Source organism: Calypte anna, chromosome Z (assembly GCF_003957555.1).
Source record: "Calypte anna isolate BGI_N300 chromosome Z, bCalAnn1_v1.p, whole genome shotgun sequence".
NCBI lineage: Eukaryota > Metazoa > Chordata > Aves > Apodiformes > Trochilidae > Calypte > Calypte anna.
Genome location: NC_044274.1, coordinates 58177747 through 58196700, shown reverse-complemented (window position 1 = coordinate 58196700; position 18954 = coordinate 58177747). Strand labels below are relative to the sequence as shown.

The 18954-nt window shown below is 36.6% G+C and overlaps 1 protein-coding gene across 1 annotated transcript in view; it reads right to left on the bottom strand.

The window, feature by feature from the left end:
* The window catches only part of DTWD2 (DTW domain containing 2), a 72400-nt gene that overhangs the window by 30519 nt on the left and 22927 nt on the right, over positions 1-18954 (bottom strand). Inside the window, exons 3-4 of the mRNA XM_030467791.1 lie at positions 18044-18138; positions 913-1102 (exon numbers count right to left, since the gene is read on the bottom strand). Coding sequence (XP_030323651.1) covers positions 913-1102; positions 18044-18138 — 285 coding nt within the window. The remainder of the gene's footprint in view (positions 1-912; positions 1103-18043; positions 18139-18954) is intronic.

The window sequence follows — 18954 nt, the reverse complement described above, 5'->3', positions numbered from 1 at the left end:
TTCATAGAACATCTGTACTTTGATCACTTAACTCACACTTAACATTTTAGTACATAAAGAAACAATGTCTGGTGTATTCCTATGACATAAAAATCAAATAACAAAGGAATAGTTAGTAACAACAAATGAGTCACAGGAGATAAGTTTTACCTTCAAAACTTACATTCAACACTTTTGTGCCAAAGCCACACTCAATTATTCACCAAAATTTCCTTAAAAGTAGTGTCATTCTATCCACAATGCAGCAACAGAAATTTTTGTCCACTGATGTTATTGAAGTACAATCTAGGGCATTTTCACTAGGGCAGGAACAGATGTAATAATTGTATAACCACAGATTAAGTTTTATTAACAGTACTAGTGGATAGGTGTTGATATTCCACACAGCAAAAAAAAAACCCAGTAAAACCCCATAAAATCATATGGGCACTATTTGCTGCTGATAGTTTTTAACATGCTGCAGACCAAATACACGGGAAAGAATGTGGTACGTTCGTAACAGGCTACAAAATTCTACTTTCAGTTTTCCTGCTAGTGCAATGAAAAATACTACTGCAAGGGGACAAAATGTATATTTCATTATGTATGCTATAATATCTTGGGCAACTGGCAAAAATTTTCTACACAAACCAGTAGTTTTGTACAATGACTCACTATGAAATTAGATGTATTAACAAATAAAACAAACTTCAAGTGTCAAAGTGAAAACCCCCAATATTTACAGTCAACTTTCTCACAACCTTATAGGTTGTTTAACTGTTCAAGCTCTCCTATCATGTCAGCTGGTTACAATTGGGAAGGAAAAAAAGATTTCCATGATTTTTTTTCTCACAAAAACACTCCCTTCTGGCTGGTCAGAAAGCAAGCTTCTATTAAACACACTTAAAATTTTTTTTATGTATTATAACTCACCTGCTTGGGAAGCCGGAAGAGAGAATTTTTGTAAAATATATCTTTAGCCTGACTCCATGTTCCATCAATGATGATCATAACAGATGGATTAGAAGACACCACAACAACTTCTTCCAAATTGGTTGCTTCAGCCCCAGGATACAAAATTAGAGTATTTGGATTTCTGCACACAGTTGCTAATTCGGGATACCTTCAATGCACAGACACATAAATTGACAATAATTATTAAAAGTCTTCACAAAAAATAGATACTTGCAGATATTTCAAGTTACGAACTCCCATTCATCCTCTCCAAATTTTAATTAATTTTTTTAAAACTCCCCTGCTCAAGTTACCACTTTCCAACACCTCAAGCTGCTGGCTCTACCTCAGTTCCCAAGGGGGGAGGAAAAAAATCACCCACAAAAGTAAACAGCAAAAGCCTGATAAAGCCATATACCAGGAATATTTTCTGATGCTTTGATCATTAAATTTCTAATGGCTAAGTGACCCAAAGATATTTTTAATTGCTTACTGAAATTTAACATATATTGTAGCACAATGTGTCCATACACTAGGCACAACAATAGTACAATCACTGTTTTGAACCTTCTGTGTATGAAGAACATCAGCAATATCTACAGAGCAGTTTTGAATATTTTATCATCTTCATTTTTTAAAATTTTTTTACATCTATACTTCGACAGTTACAGCCCCTAAACACGTACATTCTCTTCTTCCTTTCTGTTGGTTTCTATATTTGGCAATAATTCCAGAGAAATAACTAATGTCTATTAATTGTTCACCTAGTGTACACAGAAATTCCTGAAATCTTTGTAGGACACCACTGTAAAGAGACATAAAAATCAGTGAAAGGCATCCACAGATTTAACTGAGGATTTGGGGTTTGATTATGCATACAATGCCATAAGAACTCATAACATTATAAAAACTAGTAGGAGTTACCTAGGAAGGAGCTACCTTCAAAGGGTACCTATCCACAAACTTGATCTTAGAGTGACACTGATCACATGCAGAGAGCTGTTTCTCACTCCTTCCTTTTGTAGGAAAGAGTTTTCAGAAATACATGTTGTGCAACCCACACCAAGGCTACGGCTCATACAGTCATAGTCCGTATTAGTAGCTTTATTAAAATGTGTCTTTCATTCATAAAATACATTTGTTCTTCATTCTTTCAACAGCACATGAGGAATAAAATAAACATCTAATGATCTGCTTACAAACAGGTACCATTTATATAAAATAAGTTAAAAAAAATAATTTCTATGTATTTATCTAAAAATGCATCTTGCTAATTCCACTGCAGGTTGTTTCCTGGGTTTTCAGGCTTTTCTTCCAGTTAGTTTGTTACTGATGCATAGTGCAACTAGACTTTCTACTTTCATACTACCACCATTAACAATTTGTCCTGTAAACTAGTTTTTATGTCCAACCGTCAGCTGCATTTAATCAGATCTGTGAAATAAATGAAAAAGCAAAGTAGAAGACTGAATTTCTACATGGTAAATAAAAATTAACCTGCTAACTGAACAAACTGATATGGCATTCAGGAGGCAAGTACATTATCAACAATATCACATTTCACAGACACTTAGAATATGCTTCTGACATGCTTCCTTTAGGTAAACACTGCAATACACTCTATTTAATCCCAAATTACTTCTGAAATACTGCTACAGAGCAGGATTTTCTCTACAAGACTCAAATGTAAGGTAACCTTGTAGAAAACAGTTGTAGAAAAGCCATTATACTATCAAGATGAAATACAGCTCTTACATGCTGAGCTCTTTTGAAAACCTGATCCCCTACATTACTCCTTTTTTTTTTTCCCATGGAAGCTGCATTTGTATGCTTCGGTTTACTACATCATGTAAGTACAAGAACTAGTAATTAGATTTCACAGAGCTTTACTTTTAAATCTAAGTACAAATAATCCTACTCTGAAAACATACAAACAGTGTTTGGGGGAGTTGGTTTTTCTCAGCAATAATTCTTCCATTGCTTAAGTACAGGAGTAATTTGAGACATATGGTATGGCTTACTAAAAATACATGAGACAATTTCATTAAGGCTGATGTTTGTATTCATGATGACTCATGAAATATTAAAAGACTGAACTGAAACTCTCCTTAGATCACAGCAGAAGATATTTGCTCACTCCTGTGATATGCAGTAAAATGTATTTTTGCTTTTTATTCCTTCCCATATTTCCCCTGCAAAACAAGAGTGGAATCAAGAACTCAGTACCAGGTCAGACTGCCTTGTTTAGAATCTCTAGACCCGACCTTCAGGCCATACACACTAGATCACTGTATTGAGAAACAGATAAGTAACTCATAATCAAGACGTATCTTTGATCCTAAGTCCTCCAAACTGCAAAAAGCTGAGAGGAACTGGGTATGTCTCACCAGGTTTGTAGCTACTCTTCTGCAAGCTCATTAAGCTCTGGGGTGGTATTTGTTTCAAGTTCAAGCTTCTTTTATTTAAATTCAGGAACACAATTTTGTAGCCCAGCTAGGCTCATATAAGTGGGGAAATTAAACCAAACAGAAACACAGACATAAGTTAGGAGAAGAAAGCCAACTTAGGATAAGCACAAGGACAAGCTGACAGAAGAAGCACATGCAGTCTCACCAGAGTAAGTTAGGTCAAGCTATGAAAGACAGCTGATTATGGTGACAGAAGACTTTTATACAGCTGTTGCCTATAGTTAAAAAGGTGGCCTTACTGCTTTTCTTGTCATCTGTTGACACACAGTAGTGCACAATTTCACAGCATTTGTGACTTCTGACAGGGTGAAATACAACATGGCTGTCATCAAGATGTAGTTTTGGCAATGGAGATGAAAAATGCAGGAGGATGCTTGTGCTCAGGGCAGCAGTTGCTGTAGACAAGATAGCTGGATCGCATGCCTCACAACAAAGCTTTCTTTATGGAATGTCCCCACAAATGACTTTGCCTGCTAGTTCATGACAACTTGGATTCCAATTGTTCCACTTGGAACAATTCCACGAAAAAAGTTCCTTCTTTTATCATGTATCTTCTCAGCAGCATTTAGAACATCAGCATTTCCTGACATGTTTGAAACATTAATATCATCTGTAAACAATAGAAAATGGCTGTGGCCCAGTACCAGCAGACATGTCAAAGACAATGTCAAGGTTGGGCATGGTAAAGCAGTAAGCTCAAGAGGTTAAACTGGGAAGGGAAGGATGAAGAGCAGTGTTGCTGCTGGTCAGTGTTGCCAACTAAGTAACTTCTATGCCATATCATAGCCCTAGATCTTTACCTAGCACTTCTGCATAAGCCCTTCGTAGCTTGAAGCATGACTAACTTCACAGAATTAACAGGTCCTCTAATTTTGCCTTCCACTTTAGAACAGATGTGCTGAAAATATGTCTGAGGATTTTGAGAGGAAGCTGAGAATCTGAATTTCTAAACATAGTCTCACTTTAAACAAGTACTTTTCTTCTTAGAGATCAGAGGCTGATTTTTTTGAAGAGTTCACAACTATGTGTCAGTTAGGGCAATAATGAAGGAAACTGTTGCAACATATTGAAAAAAATCTCTCACAATAATCTGTTTATCCTTGGTCTTTCTCAAAGACTCAGGAAAAGAATGATATACATTTCTGAGTAACAGCGTTCTCACTATAGAAATGGACCTAGCAAATACAAAACTGTTTTATGTTAAGCTAATAGCCATGAAGACAATCCACTAAGCAAATCTTTCATTTATTTTGTGTCACATATTCATGCACTATTAACAATAGTTATCAAAAAGCTTCCTGTGTATTTTTTATGATCAGGACTTCAAAGCATTGAATCTCAATCCTGAAATAAAAATCTCAAAGAAATGTATTACAATGAAACTCTGATGAAGCTACAAATATACACGATTTATTCATACCTACCTAACAGGAAAAAAAGATGTGCAGCTCTTTAAAATTCAACTGTAGCCAAGGCAATTGTTAAACTAAGTTCTTAATTGTCAGTGGAGAAGGGGATGAGAATACAGCTTACTTTTTTCATTTTGGAAATACCAGAACTGTCACAGTTTAGAAACATGATTTAACCTGAACATGGCTTGGTTACCTGTAAGGCACAATTTCTGAATTAACATGAAGTGAGTAATAAGCCTTATAATTATAAATATGTAATTTAACTCATAAAAGTGACAATTGGTGGGAACTAACGAGGTTCTGAATTAATATATGTTGGATTATAATAGAAAAAGAGCTTGTTTGAAAAACACACTCAAGTAAAAAGAGGCATTTCATTCTCTGCCCGAAGGCAGACTTCTCCTGAAACTCCTGAAGGCAGAGTATGATCTATTATTTCTCTGTGGATTGGTAACTAATAACTAAAAGTTAAAAGAGTAAAGGTGAGACATATGAAGGATCAACTGGCTTGGAATTTTCTTTTATAACCATTTCTAGGTTACTAAAACCTACCAGAGACTCTAAACAAAGACGAAAGAATTGGTGGACAATACTAAGAATAAAAAGATAGGAAAAAAGTTACTATTTCCACAGAAAAGAGAAGTACATTAAATTAAGGGGACAAAATGCAAAAGATGAAAATTAAATGCAACAAGAACTTTTATCAAATCTGATACACTTCACTGATTCCACCAATTGTATAAAGTATAAGTAGTATAAGCAAACATGAACATAGATACAAGGGACTCACTAAGATACCAAGGATGGTTATAAAAGTATAAGCAAGTATAGCAAAAGTCTGAGTACTACAAAATCTAAGTAAAAAATAAGAACATTAATTAAAATAAAATAAAAAAAAAAAAGACAAAAGAAAAAAGACCATGAAACATGACAGTGGTCTGCAATCCAGATGAAAATTAGTAATAAGTTGAAAGGAACTAATTTTTGTAATGAATAAGCATATTTCTAACCAACTGTTTACAAATGACAGCCGACAGTGGAAATAAGTGGGGCATGGCAGGGACAACAGCGACTGCACAGACAGAAGTTTGTGCTCTGCTAATGTAGCATCAAGAATGTAATGACTGATTGTGAGACATAACAAGTGACTGCCCCAAACATTTAATCTTGATGGGTATGAGGGACTGAAAGAGTTAATGTAGTGATGCCTCAGACAGTTTGGAACAATCTCTCTCTCTTCTGTTGCCTGAAACCTTAAGCATTGTTCTCACACATGTAATTAATGCATGGTTTTCCTATGAACACTCACTCCTGGCACTGTACCTGATGCATTTGTACCTATTACTAGCTTTAATTTTTTATTACTGCTTATAAACTTCAGAAAATGCTTGAGTTCCCTCTAAAAGTTTATTAATATTGTTGACACATGCAGTATTCCACTTCAATCTGGATAACAATATGAAGTTAATCACTTTCTATCTATAAATCAATATAAAATCAATATAAAAAGTTGCCCATCTTTCCATGACCAAGAGCTGATGTAAAACTGAAAAATATGGAGGTATTTGATTTGTTTTAAGGTAAGAGAACACTGTAAGAGAACTAGCTGCAATACCTGCTTCTCATACAAGCACTGTATAGCCTTACTTTTGCTATGCAGCCTATGTAATTCATTTAGTCTGACAACAGTCTCCAATAAGCAGAATTATTCAAATCTTTCATTTATGCCTGAACTGTATCCAACCACTTTGTCATAGCAGATTTTTATGTTCTCATGATCCTACTTTAGACAAGTAGCAATTCATTATTTATGGAATTATTATTTATTTATTCTAATTTAAACACTGTGCTATCTCATTATAATCCAATTATTGTATCATAAACATTTTTCTTACACATCTATATTCAATTTGTCTCAAAGTTTCTAAGCAGTTTTAATTCTTTTAAATTCGTTAAATTCGTTTAAATCTCTTAAAACGTTGCCAGTGTGCAAGGCTGGTGTTCAAATGTCAAAAATCCAACATTCCCATTTAGTAGCAAACTGTCCTACTATTGCAGAACAGGTGCTAATTTATTAATAGTGAAAAAAACATCAGATTAATGGGTACTTTTCATTTTTTTCTCATTGTTTTTACTACTTCACCTTTGTTATAAACATTGCCTGTTTCACTATTCCAATACTTGGAAGATTGTAGGAATTCTGATCCCCATAATTCCCTTAACATACAAACAAAGGCAAGAAACTCTACCATCTCTACACTCAGAAATAGTTCCTTGGGATCAAGATTGAAGCATAAGAGACAACCAGCCAGGGAAAAATAAATGTGCTCATTGTAGATACTTAAGTTTTTTGTAGATGTATGATATTTAGTCTCTAATACAATATGGATTTTGGATTTTTTTTCTTTGCTTTTAACCAGATCAATAGAATAAACATTTTATCTTCAGTTGAAAGATCAAATAATGACAGATATTTTTAAGGTTTAGAAACCTATAATTTTACCATTTACTACAGAAAAAGGCCAAAAATAAAGCTTAATGAACAACCCTTTTTAATCTATGAAAACATACATATAACATAACATATATTAGCAAAAACTCCGGTAAGTTTCCCAGTGAAAAGCCATCATTACCAATGCCTCCAAAGAATGTTAGTTTTTATAACATAAACGTGTACATAAATCTCAGGTGAGTTTGTCTGTATCAGGACCTTAGCATATCCTACCAGGCTTCTTACTGTTGTCATAGTGGAGATGGGCTGCAACATTTAATCAACTAGAATAGAAAAGAACAACAGGTAATAATGGATTGGGGTTTTTTGCGTCTTCTATTATTACAATTTCAATGTATTTATTTCTCATGTACTGTGCTTAAATTAAAACTAGAAGAAAATATAAGCTAGAAAGAACTACTAGAATACTACTTCCTGACTGTATTGCTAGAGTACCAATAGGTTTTTCTATAAAAAGGGTTTTCAACCATTTTCAGTATTTAAAAACCTGACTTTTCTAACTAACATGACAACAGTCATATTTTGTAACATGGGAAGATAAATTTTGTAAATGTATGAAACAGCAGCCAAAGATACAGATATGTCAAGAAATGAAAAGCAGAGCCATTATCTTGGCAATTTTTGGCTTTGTTAGCAGACTTCAGCACTGGTTCCCTAAACTATTTAAAGATTTTGTCCATTAGAAGAATTGATTTCAAACCTCTTCCCTCTGTGCCTAAAAAAAAATTTTTAAAAACAAAAAAAACCCAACTCAACAACAACAGATTCTTATGCACTAAAACACAGGTCTTCACATTCTACTGAATGTGGCACTGTATTCTGTGGCACTGTATTCATTAATGGCTTGCTCCTAATGCTCACACAACTTACAACTTACTAAAAAAATTTATGGCTTATCTAACATCATGGAAAAAAAAGTAAAACTGATATACAGGGCTTCTTCTTTCAAAAAAAATTAGTAACAAATACATATAGATTAAGAAGTCTAATACTCTCTCAAGCAGCATACAGAAAGGCAGTCAGAGAAAATGCAGAAACAGACTTTTATAGATCTTTTACTGACTCTTCATATGGCTTTTATGCAACACAGGATGGCCACCCACACCTCTGAACATTTTAAAATCTTGATTTCAATAACAAGTTTACTTCTTCCCCTCTGCTAAGTCAAACATTTTTATTCTGCAATATCTCTATTGCATTATTTATTAACTTGATTGCTATAGTTTAAAATGTTTACTACATACATTCTAAAAGCCTTCTTCAGATTGCTTGGTTTGGGGAGAAGGGGGACAAAACTGAAATAGAAGCCAGAAAACTGAGGAAGAATCCTCCAAGTGTCTCTACCAGAGAGAGAAATAATCTTCCATTCCTTCTAGCAGGAAAAAAATTCCCCGAACCTATCACAAGCCCAAGCAGGAGGAGAAGAGTGGAAGGAATTTCTACAGTTACAGTCCCAGAATAGTGTGAAAAGTCACACCATACCTTAATTCTAGCTCTTCAACAAGAAAACGAAGCAGAAAATTGTGCAGAGAAAAGACTTCAGGATAAAAATTCTAAATACAGCTAAAAAGTCCCAAGCAAATTAGAAACTGAAGTCAGGAAATAATGCACATATTTGAAATGGTAGCAGCAATTAGCATATCTGGAAATGCCACATCTTATTAAAAAAAAAAAATTATACTGTTTTTCTAAAAAGCTGCAAGGTTTCCTTCAAGAAAGTACTGCACCTGTTCCTCATTTGTAAGCTGTGCTAATGCAACTGATTTCACTACTAACACAAAGTATTCACAACAAATTATTTCCACGTGAAACAAATGGAAGAATTACTAATGTCAGATAATGTCTACTTCTCACTTGATGTGAAGATAAATTCAGTGCAAATTTTGGCACTAGATAGGGCCAGGGGCATCAACCTGCTAAGGCAACTCCAGACCACCACTTTAGTCTTCCACAGCTAGTAAACAGCAGTTGCTGGTCACTACATTCATTTGCACAGTCCTTTCCCTGCATTTGAAAACAAAAGGTCCACATCAAATCTTTGTCTTCTACTCTATGAGGCATAATCTTTAATCACAGAAACATTAACAGAAGGATAATATACTCTGTTAGGTTCCTGTGGCAAGTTTTTTTGCAGTGAGGGAGCTGTAGGCTTGTTCCCTGTGTATTTACCCTGGAGGAAGATGCAGCAAGTGAAGAGGATCCTTCCTAAAGCAGGGGAAAGGTATGAGCATGAAGGAGAAGGAGAGAGGAGCTACCATGGAATAACTGCAAAGATGAAGGCTGCAACATTCAAAGAAAAGATGGCTAGAGAAAAAAATTATAGTGAGGAATCTAAAATACCACATGGTACAGTTTCATATGTAAATGAGCACACGTTTTGTTAGCATTTACTACTTTCATATACAGAACCAACAAAACGAGGTGGTGGAGTTGCTCTTTATGTGAGAGAGCAACCAGAATGTATTGAGTTCTGTCCAGGGATTGATGAGGAGTGAGTTGAGCATTTGCAAATTAAAAGGCAGGCTAGTGTGGGTGATACTGCTGTGGGTGACTATTACAGGCCACTTGATCAAGGCAAGGAAGTAGATGACGCCTTCTACAGGCAGCTGAAAAACTGCCTCTCGATTGCTGGCCTTGATTCTCATGGGGGATTTTAACTACCCAGATATTTGCTCAGCCAGCCATTCACAGACCAGGAGGTTCCTCCAGTGCATCAATGATAACTTCTTGATGCAATTGTGGAGGAGCCAACTAGGAGAGGAACACTGTCAACCCCTAACATTCTGTAATTCTGTGAAAACCCATGACAGGCTTATCTCTGGCAACCTCTACTCATTGTTGGTTGAGATAAGCAAAAAGACACAAATTTAGTTTAATAAATATAATGACAATGAAGCAAATTTTAAAAACCTAGGAGAAAGTTACATGTCTAAAGAATCATATCTTGTAAATAGTTTTATATTATTTGGCAAGTAGTGAGGCTTGCCTAGTTGACATTTGACACAATAAGAATATTTTTGTTTGTGAACAAGCACTAGAAAAGTGCCATACCTACACTATGTGATTACCACAAACAGCTTTATAAAATTAACAGGAATAAGTTTCATTTAATTACTTCAAAACTGGTTGAAGCTACAAATTTTCCCAAGTGCTCCAATTAACTTCTGATCTAAACTACTGAAGTGTAGCAGAGCTGGCAGCTACATTGTCCGGAATGTTTTGGAGATATGTGTAACACAATTTTAGAAAACAACGATAATAAACCTGTAATTGCTTCCTCAGTGTCCTAAATAGCAGGACGGTGGATGCAGAGATATTTGCATCTGTTTTCCTGTTAGTGATCATTCACTGGAGTATATAATTTTCCTATACCATACAGAATTAGTAAGATACAGAAATATGAGTATTTACTAAGAGGGGCCTTAATGTGAAGAAAAAAAAAAAAAAAAAAAAGGCCAAAATACTCCTCTGAAATTTTTACAAAGTACAAAATGAAACTTAAAATCAATAGTGAGAAGGCTGTTTATGTAATATAAAAATAAAATTATTTTCTCTGCTAGATTTTAGGTACAGTGGCTACCTTTGTTCAACATATGCCATAAGTTCCTGCTGAGCAGAACAAGAACAATATTATTATTTGAAAAAAATTGCCTGCAAAATTTTATTAGTAGCCTAAAAAGAACATGAAAGCTGTAGGGTATATTTCATTAATGAATATAAGTAATGAAAAAATGTACTGTAACTTTTAGGTACAGTCCTAAAAATCATGCTAGGAAAAGGCAGCACACTTCTCCCCTCTCTACTCCATATTTTTGAACTATCATCTTTTTATAAAGAGTATCTTAATAAACACCCTTAAAATGAAATGCTTCTGCAATGACAATTTTAGAAAACCATACTGCACACCATATCCAGCTGGACATGGATACTACCAACAACATTCTACTTTAAGGGCTTGTAATTTAGATAATGTAAAGAAAACTTAAAGTTTATTATATTTACCTGGGCAGACTTCTGGATTTTATTTTCCTCTCAATTGTGCCAGTATCTTAGTTCCCCTTTATCACTTTAATAATTTCTACATTCATAATCTACTAGGAGTCCAGAAAAATTTCTTTCCTGAAGTAGTCTCAATGTTAACATAACACACAAGAAATATGCTCTGCCAAAAGGGGTTGTGTATGATTCTGCATGCACTTGTTAAAATTTCTGGCAAATTCAGGTTTTTTTGACAGATAAACCAGAGACCAGTATTCCCAGGGACAGTTATTTCCAGGACAATCAACCACGATTAAGCAGACACACAAATAAATTCAACCTGTCATGAAAAAGAAACAGGCATCTTTGAGTAACAAGGTATAAGTACACATTTCACTTGTGTGAGAGTCCTCCAATCTCACTGACTGGAATTTGGCTCAAAAAGACATTTTTAAAGTGAATAGCCCAGCCTAGGGTGGAGGAAGATGCTAATGCATCTGGCCTGGCCAGAACAGAGCAGGGGGTGATGCCCAAAAAGAGATAAGAACTAACTGGGTGGAGACAACTCCTGTTTTCTGAGGGCCAGCCTGCAATGCTGGGGTGTTCCTCCAGGCACAATTACCCTGGCCAGGGTGGAGGAAGCCACCTTGATTGTACTGATGCTGCACGCACTGCTGACTCATACTAAGTTGACTGTCAACCAATAACCCCAGGTCCCTTTCCAACTTAAAGTTTTCTAACCACACTTCCTCAAGTCTGTAGCTTACTGGGTTTTTTGACCCAGGTGCAAGATCTGGCATTTGGCCTTGTTAAATGTCATACAATTAACCTTGGCCCATTGATCCAGCTTATCTAAGTCCCACTGTAAGGCTTCCCTACCCTCCAGCAGATAGATGCAGCCATCTGTGTGTCATCTGCAAATTTACTGAGGGTATACCCAATCCTCTCATCCAAATCATTAATGAAGATATTAAAGAAAACAGGCCCCAGTGCTGAAGCCTGGGGGACACCACTTGTAACTAGTTACCAGCCAGACTGAGTTCCATAAACTGACAGTGACACCATAAAATGACGGGACAGCAAGCAAATAAAAACTCTGGAAAGCATATACTTATTTTCATTTTCAGTCAGACAAGAAGAGACATAGTGTCCTTACTTGTCAAATAACCGGGACAAAGCAGATCAATAAGCTGAGAAAACAGTTGTTCAGCACATGTTGGATGAGCCTTCATAGGAAAAGACCATTCTGTTTATGAAGACCAAAGAAAAGTATGGTACAATACCTGATACAGACAGAAGGCAAGAATTAGTAACCTGAAGTGTAACTGTCAACCAAACGTATCAGAGATAAAACCCCTCCTTTTATTTCAAAAGAGCATATATATGCAAGTTTTCAGCATTTGGGCAGCCACATGTCCATACAGAATTAGTAAAATCAAACACAGAGAAAAGAAGTTGTCCTTCATGATACCAATATACAAACCTGAACCAGAGAACAGCACTCTGAAGCAAATATTACAGAGTACTAAACTACAGAATCTCAAAACTTATGATATCCCAAGATTAAAAAAAAGTTTTGAAAGATGAGTAATAGAGGAGATGAGATGAGGCCAAGAGAAATCAGAGATTTTGTGGTTAACATGTCACTAGATTAAATACTTAAGCTAGAAGAACAGATGAGAAAATTATCCTTGTTTGCCACTTCAGAGAAAAATGGGGGGAAGTCCATCAATCCAGAAATAGTGACAGATTCTGTACCTTTTGATTCAATGTCATTAGGGTGCACTGTGCACCAGTGTCTACCAAGGCTTTATACTTCCGTGGTTCTAATGTGCCAGGCCATTGAATCCACACAATCCATTATGTTCAGTTGTCCCTGTCTGCCTCCTGGCTGAAGGCAGGGCACTTCTAAGCTTGAGTGCAGCACTGTCAGCAAGTACATTACTGAGGCCTGCACCCTCATTACTCAATACCTGATGTACGGGGATCTTGAGTCACCCACATACTTGGAATGGGTAACCCCACACTGGAGACCTGAGCAGCCATCCTCCTGGAAGGACCTCTTCTTACATTTGCTTTATCTACCTGCTCACATTCGCATGCCTGTAGGTGAGCAGTAGGTTTCTTTTCATTTTCATCCATGCACGAGAGGCCATAGGATGCATCTAAGTGTATTCTGTTCCTCTCAATGGCTGCAGCGCCCTCTACCCCTGCTGGAGATAAGTGGGGTTTACACAGTCCCTCAGTTACTTCATTTATGGCTGAGATCCAGACCTGATGAGGAACAGTGACAGCATCTGTGTACTCCTATCCTTGTATAAGCACATCATTCACAGTTGGTTTGAAGTCTCCAGGAACCCATAACATTACAGACAGTGTGGGTAAACAGTGGTGGTGCAGCATGCACAAACTTTCGCAGTGTAGCCTTAGGGTATGGTATTTGATATGGATCTACAATGTGATCATCAGTATAAAGCACATCTTGTACAGTCAGTTCTTTCAGATAACTGACAGCTTTGTTCAGCATGGCTGCTCTGATCTGTGGGCAGTCTATTCCATCTCTAAAGAGATATCTTTCCTTTACAGTTGACTAAAGTTGCCTCCATTGGCTAACAGTTTCAGTCTTTTTCCCAATCACCTGCATCTTTGGCCAGGCATACCAGCTCCATGGCTTCTCTCTCATCTAATGCCATGGTACCAGCCCCACCATTCCAATATCAGAGTAACCAAATGAGAAGTTTGTTGACCTGAAAGACAACTGAAGTCCTTTCTCAGAGTACGCAAGTCTCTTATAGAATAGGATTGAGCATATACTTACGATTCTGAGTCCTCCTCCCCTGATAACACTGCTTTAGCTGTTTGAAAAAGAGAGGTTATATCCTCCATCCCATAATCATGTAAAAACCCGGGAGTACAATGGCTAAGATCTGATTTATTTTTCTCTGCTTTTCTCCTAGTCACAGAGCAAACTAGTAGTGGTGTAGATTGAGGGGGAGAGGCTGCAGCAGTAGCAGGGCTTCCCTTCTGAACTGGAACAGCGGCAGCATCTGTTGGGGGAGGCAGCAGCTGCAGCTGTAGCAGCTGGCTTGGCAACGCTCGCTGGCTCTATCAGTCATGGCCTTGCATGTGGCGGGGACAAGCAATGGTGCTGCCTTCATAAGGGGCACCTTTCAAACTCTGAGCAGCAACTTTCAATTTCCAAGCAGATGGAACTCTCAGAATTTCAATAGTTGTCTTATTCCTCCCCAATAATGAGAAACGCCAATACTATCCTAAAGGAAATTCAGAAACAAAATGTTATTTTGACCACAATCCAGTGGACTCATCCCAAAATAAAACAGAGTGGTAAAATTTCCTAAATTAAAACCGAAAGTGTCATTACCAACAGGTTTTCTATTTCTGTATGAAATACCACTGCACCATGTACCACACTGTATCAGTGTTGAAGACTATATCAAAACTATGTTTCTTAAGCAGGGCTTACCAAAGATACACCACACATCAACGCTAATCCTAGCCACAAATATCCTGCATAGCCTAAACACCACAGGTACAGCACAATCTGATTGATTTCCAACCCTGTGAAACTTTCAAAGGAAAAAGTCTGATTTATGCTCAGTGGAGCCATCTGGTTGTCCTCCCACTGGAGTTGGAATTCAAACTTTTCAGGCAAATTAGTCAAAATTTAAACCTGCACTAGAGATAATACGCTTAAAGCCCCACATTGGGCACCATAAATCTGTCACAGTTTAATGTTGGGCAGGCAATTAACCAAATAACAGATGCTCTCTATTAATCCCTCTCCCACAGGCAGACAAATGGACAGAATCCTCCCAGGATGCCAAACAAGGAAGGAAGGTGCTTGACGCTCATGATCCCTAAGATTATACCAAGTATGACATGTACAGGATGGAATACTCTGGTCAATTTTTGGTCACCTGTCTTGTTCACTCCTTCCTAAAGGAGGGTTGCAGGTGTGACCCTTTTACTCCCTTACTCTTTCCAGAGTTTAAGATGCTTCTCAGAACTAAGCAGAGGCCTTGGTTCTGCACACCACTCTTGAGCTGCAACTACAAACATCAAGCGTTACCAGTCCTAGAAGTAGAGACACTGACTGAGAAATTTGCTGTTAATTTCAGCAAGTACAGCTACTTAGAACAAACTTAGATGAGAGCAACAAGACAGAAAATTAGTTCTATCCTGTCCCAAAGCAGGACACCTCAAAAAAAGCAAATGTATGCTCTTACTGTGCTTCACAACGATACTTTAAAAATAATTCTTTGAAGAAAGACATATCTTCTTGTAGCATGGCACAGGGTTGATTAGGTTGCTTGTACAGCAGCTACCAAATTGCTTGCAGACAGCGTGACTTTTAAGAAAACCAGGAAAAAACCCAAGCCCTGTTTAGTTTAATAGGATGTGCAGAAACAAACTTTACAGCCCACGACAGGTTATAAAGCAGGTATGCCTTTTATTGCAGCGCTGGACGCGAGGGGTATCACTGCTCCTATCTTGTGTATTGCAGCTTGATGCAGACAGCTATTTATTACACAAAGTTATACATATGCCTTACAGAATCATGCATATGCCTACAAGAAGCAAGGTTATTCGAACAGGCCATCAGTATAAGTTTCCACCCATCTCTGTATGAACACTGGCCCCTGGTGGTCATAGCAGGGGTCTTTGGATGAAGCAAGTAGTCTTCCTCTCTGTGCAATTTTTTTACCTGTAGCACAAAATTCTTGAGTTGCAACCACAGATCTGATTAGACCTTGTTCATATCCAGATGGTAAGCATTACACCTAGTAGAGTCTTTGTTCACATTATGAATTCATGCTACCTACATTCTTATGCAAATGTTCCCAGCTATCTAAAGCAGGAACAAAGTAAAAGGAACTCATTAACTATTTCATTTTAAATATGCCATAGAACATGAGCTTGACCACTGCAATTGATGAAGCTTTATATAACCCATTAGCAGAGATTCTCACTCTAACAGGAAAACAGGGATCAGTACAGCCCAGCTCATTCACATGACATGTTTCTACCTCTGACTGGCAATGCCTGTTCCTTGAACATCAGAAGAGAGAGTTAACTAAAACAATTCCAGGTGATAAATGTGAGCTCTCCGAATACATCTACACAGTTTATGGCCTGAAGGGATGATAGAAGACCAAAATAATACTGATATGATCCTCTAAAAAGCTATTCAAGTACTCTGTCCTAGTTGCAAATAAGGAATATGGATTAAAACACAGGCAGACTTCATACATAGTTTAAAAAAAAAATATGTGCAACTAACACATTGCAATGCTGGAAAATAACTTTTCCCCCCTTCTCATCCTTCCTCACCTGAGGAAAGTGCGAATGAACTCCATGACTGAGCACTCTCAATTTCTGCACTCTCACTCACATCCACAATACAAAGCAGGCACACTGCAGATTCTCAGAGCGGAGCAGTGAGTACAACCTAAATACTTTTTGCACTGTATCCTGGTAAGTCGGGTCACCAAAGTTCATGTTAACTTAAAAAAACCTTTCATTTCTTTCACCATGTCCAGTGTTTTTAATGGAAAAAACTTCATAGCAACTAGGTTATTATGGATCTATTTTAACTATTTTGAAGCCGAGATGGTCTATAATTTGTTTTGACCTAAAGAGGATTATTTAGCTTAGAGAAATATGTCTGACTTCAAACTTATTGAAGCTTCAGTACTGTAATCATCACTCAAAAAAAAAAATTCTGAGGAAGTCTACTAGAAGCAGGCTATCGATAGTGTTCTACCCTGTGCACAGCAATATGAAAAGCTGATTCATTTTCAGGTTTAATGGGAAGTCAATACAATTTCCCTGTAGCCCAGTACAACTTAGATAAATATTATAGTTACCATTACAGCAATCTATAGAGATGCATTTCTATAGAGATGCATTTTTTATGTGCTCTAGCTACTATTCAGTTAGCACAAAAGTGTGGGATCACCATCCTGAATCACCTTTTGTTCACTGAACTCTATAAAAAATTTCTCCAACAATTAAACTTAGTTTTAGAATTAATTTCCTTCATCAGTATTTCTGATTTTTATTTGCTTTTATCAAAAATGTACGTGGTGAAATTTCACCGGTAATCACTCCAATAACTAGTTTCAAAGAATTAGCTGAACCTGATGAAAACATTAAGTGGGAGATTTGGACAATATTGTCTAATGTTCCAGAACAATAGTTAAAAAAAAAAAAACAAACCTCAATGATTTTCTTTAATTAATTAATTTCCTATAATTAATTTTATGAGAAAGGGCAAGTTTGAAAATATATGTTTTTATGTATATTTTCATATATTTTCAGTCCAAGGGTATATATATGAGTTTTTACCACAGAACTCCCTTATAAAGTGCAATCTCCAACAGTCAAGTAATAACTATTACTTATATTTCAGTAATACCAAATGGCTTTCAGACAAGAAAATCCAAAAATAGAATAGCAAGACAAACCTAATACCGGGTAAGAACAGGACTGCAAAAAACAAAGAACTGCAGAAAAAACACCTGAACTTTCCAAGAATACACGGTAAAACCTAGATGAAGACATGTAATTTACCTTTGTTGGAAGTCAGAAGCTTGTATCAAAAGTGAATGTGCATGCTTGAAATAAAGATTAAGAACAATGCTGGCCATTAATGAAGTAACCAAAACAAAATGTCCATAATTTACAGGACCAGAAAATGCACAGGCAATCCTGCTCACCTGTCTTCACTAAAACGTCGACCAATCAATATTTTGCACTTGTCTGGAGGGAGACAAGCAGCTAGCAAAGGTACAGTCCTTAACACTCGACTTTCCTGTAAAAACAAAAGTTATTTTTTAATAAAATCAAGGAAGACTTCTATGAATTGTTAATGTTTCCATTAGAAAACATTAGGAACACACTAGTTTTTTGTGTAGTCAAGAAGCATTATAAAAATTGAGCTTGAATATTTAGGTTGCAGAACTCTGTTTTCCTATCAAGGAAGGGAGAGCACAGGTTTGTTTGCATTTAGTGAAGATAGAAAGCCAACACAAAAAAACAAATCAAAGTTTCAGTTTATTTATTTATTGCAAGAGGAACAAGGGAAGTTTATTAGCTGAATCTAGTAGGACACTAGGGGTCTGGGAAAGATTAAAAAAACATAAAGCCATAAGAAATAAATTCTAACAATATTCTCACCCCGAATGTCTATGATTCTGACAACAAATATCCACAGATCAGTCCCTAAATCACAGGAATAATTAATGAAAATACAGGAAAGGGGGGGTTGGTCTGTCTTTTGAATTATGAGCTATATATCAACAATTCAATATTTTGAACAAATAAAGCCTTGATTAGGTCTCTCAGTTCTCTCTGGGCAGCTGTTACCTTCTGCAGCTATCAATGTGCAGCTGCCTACAGCTCTCACTGTCTTGATACCAAACTGCTGTTACATAAGTTCTGTGAAGACTTTTATCACTGTTGAATAAAATCTTTATTACTTTTGCTTTTTCTGATCCATATCTACTGATTCTCTATAAATAAAACATGGCATCGAAGGAATAAGTTATCTTACTGCAGTCACCAGCACTTTGCATGGCAGCAGCAGAACAATGTCTCCTAGGGACTGATGAAGATCAAAGTACCTGGG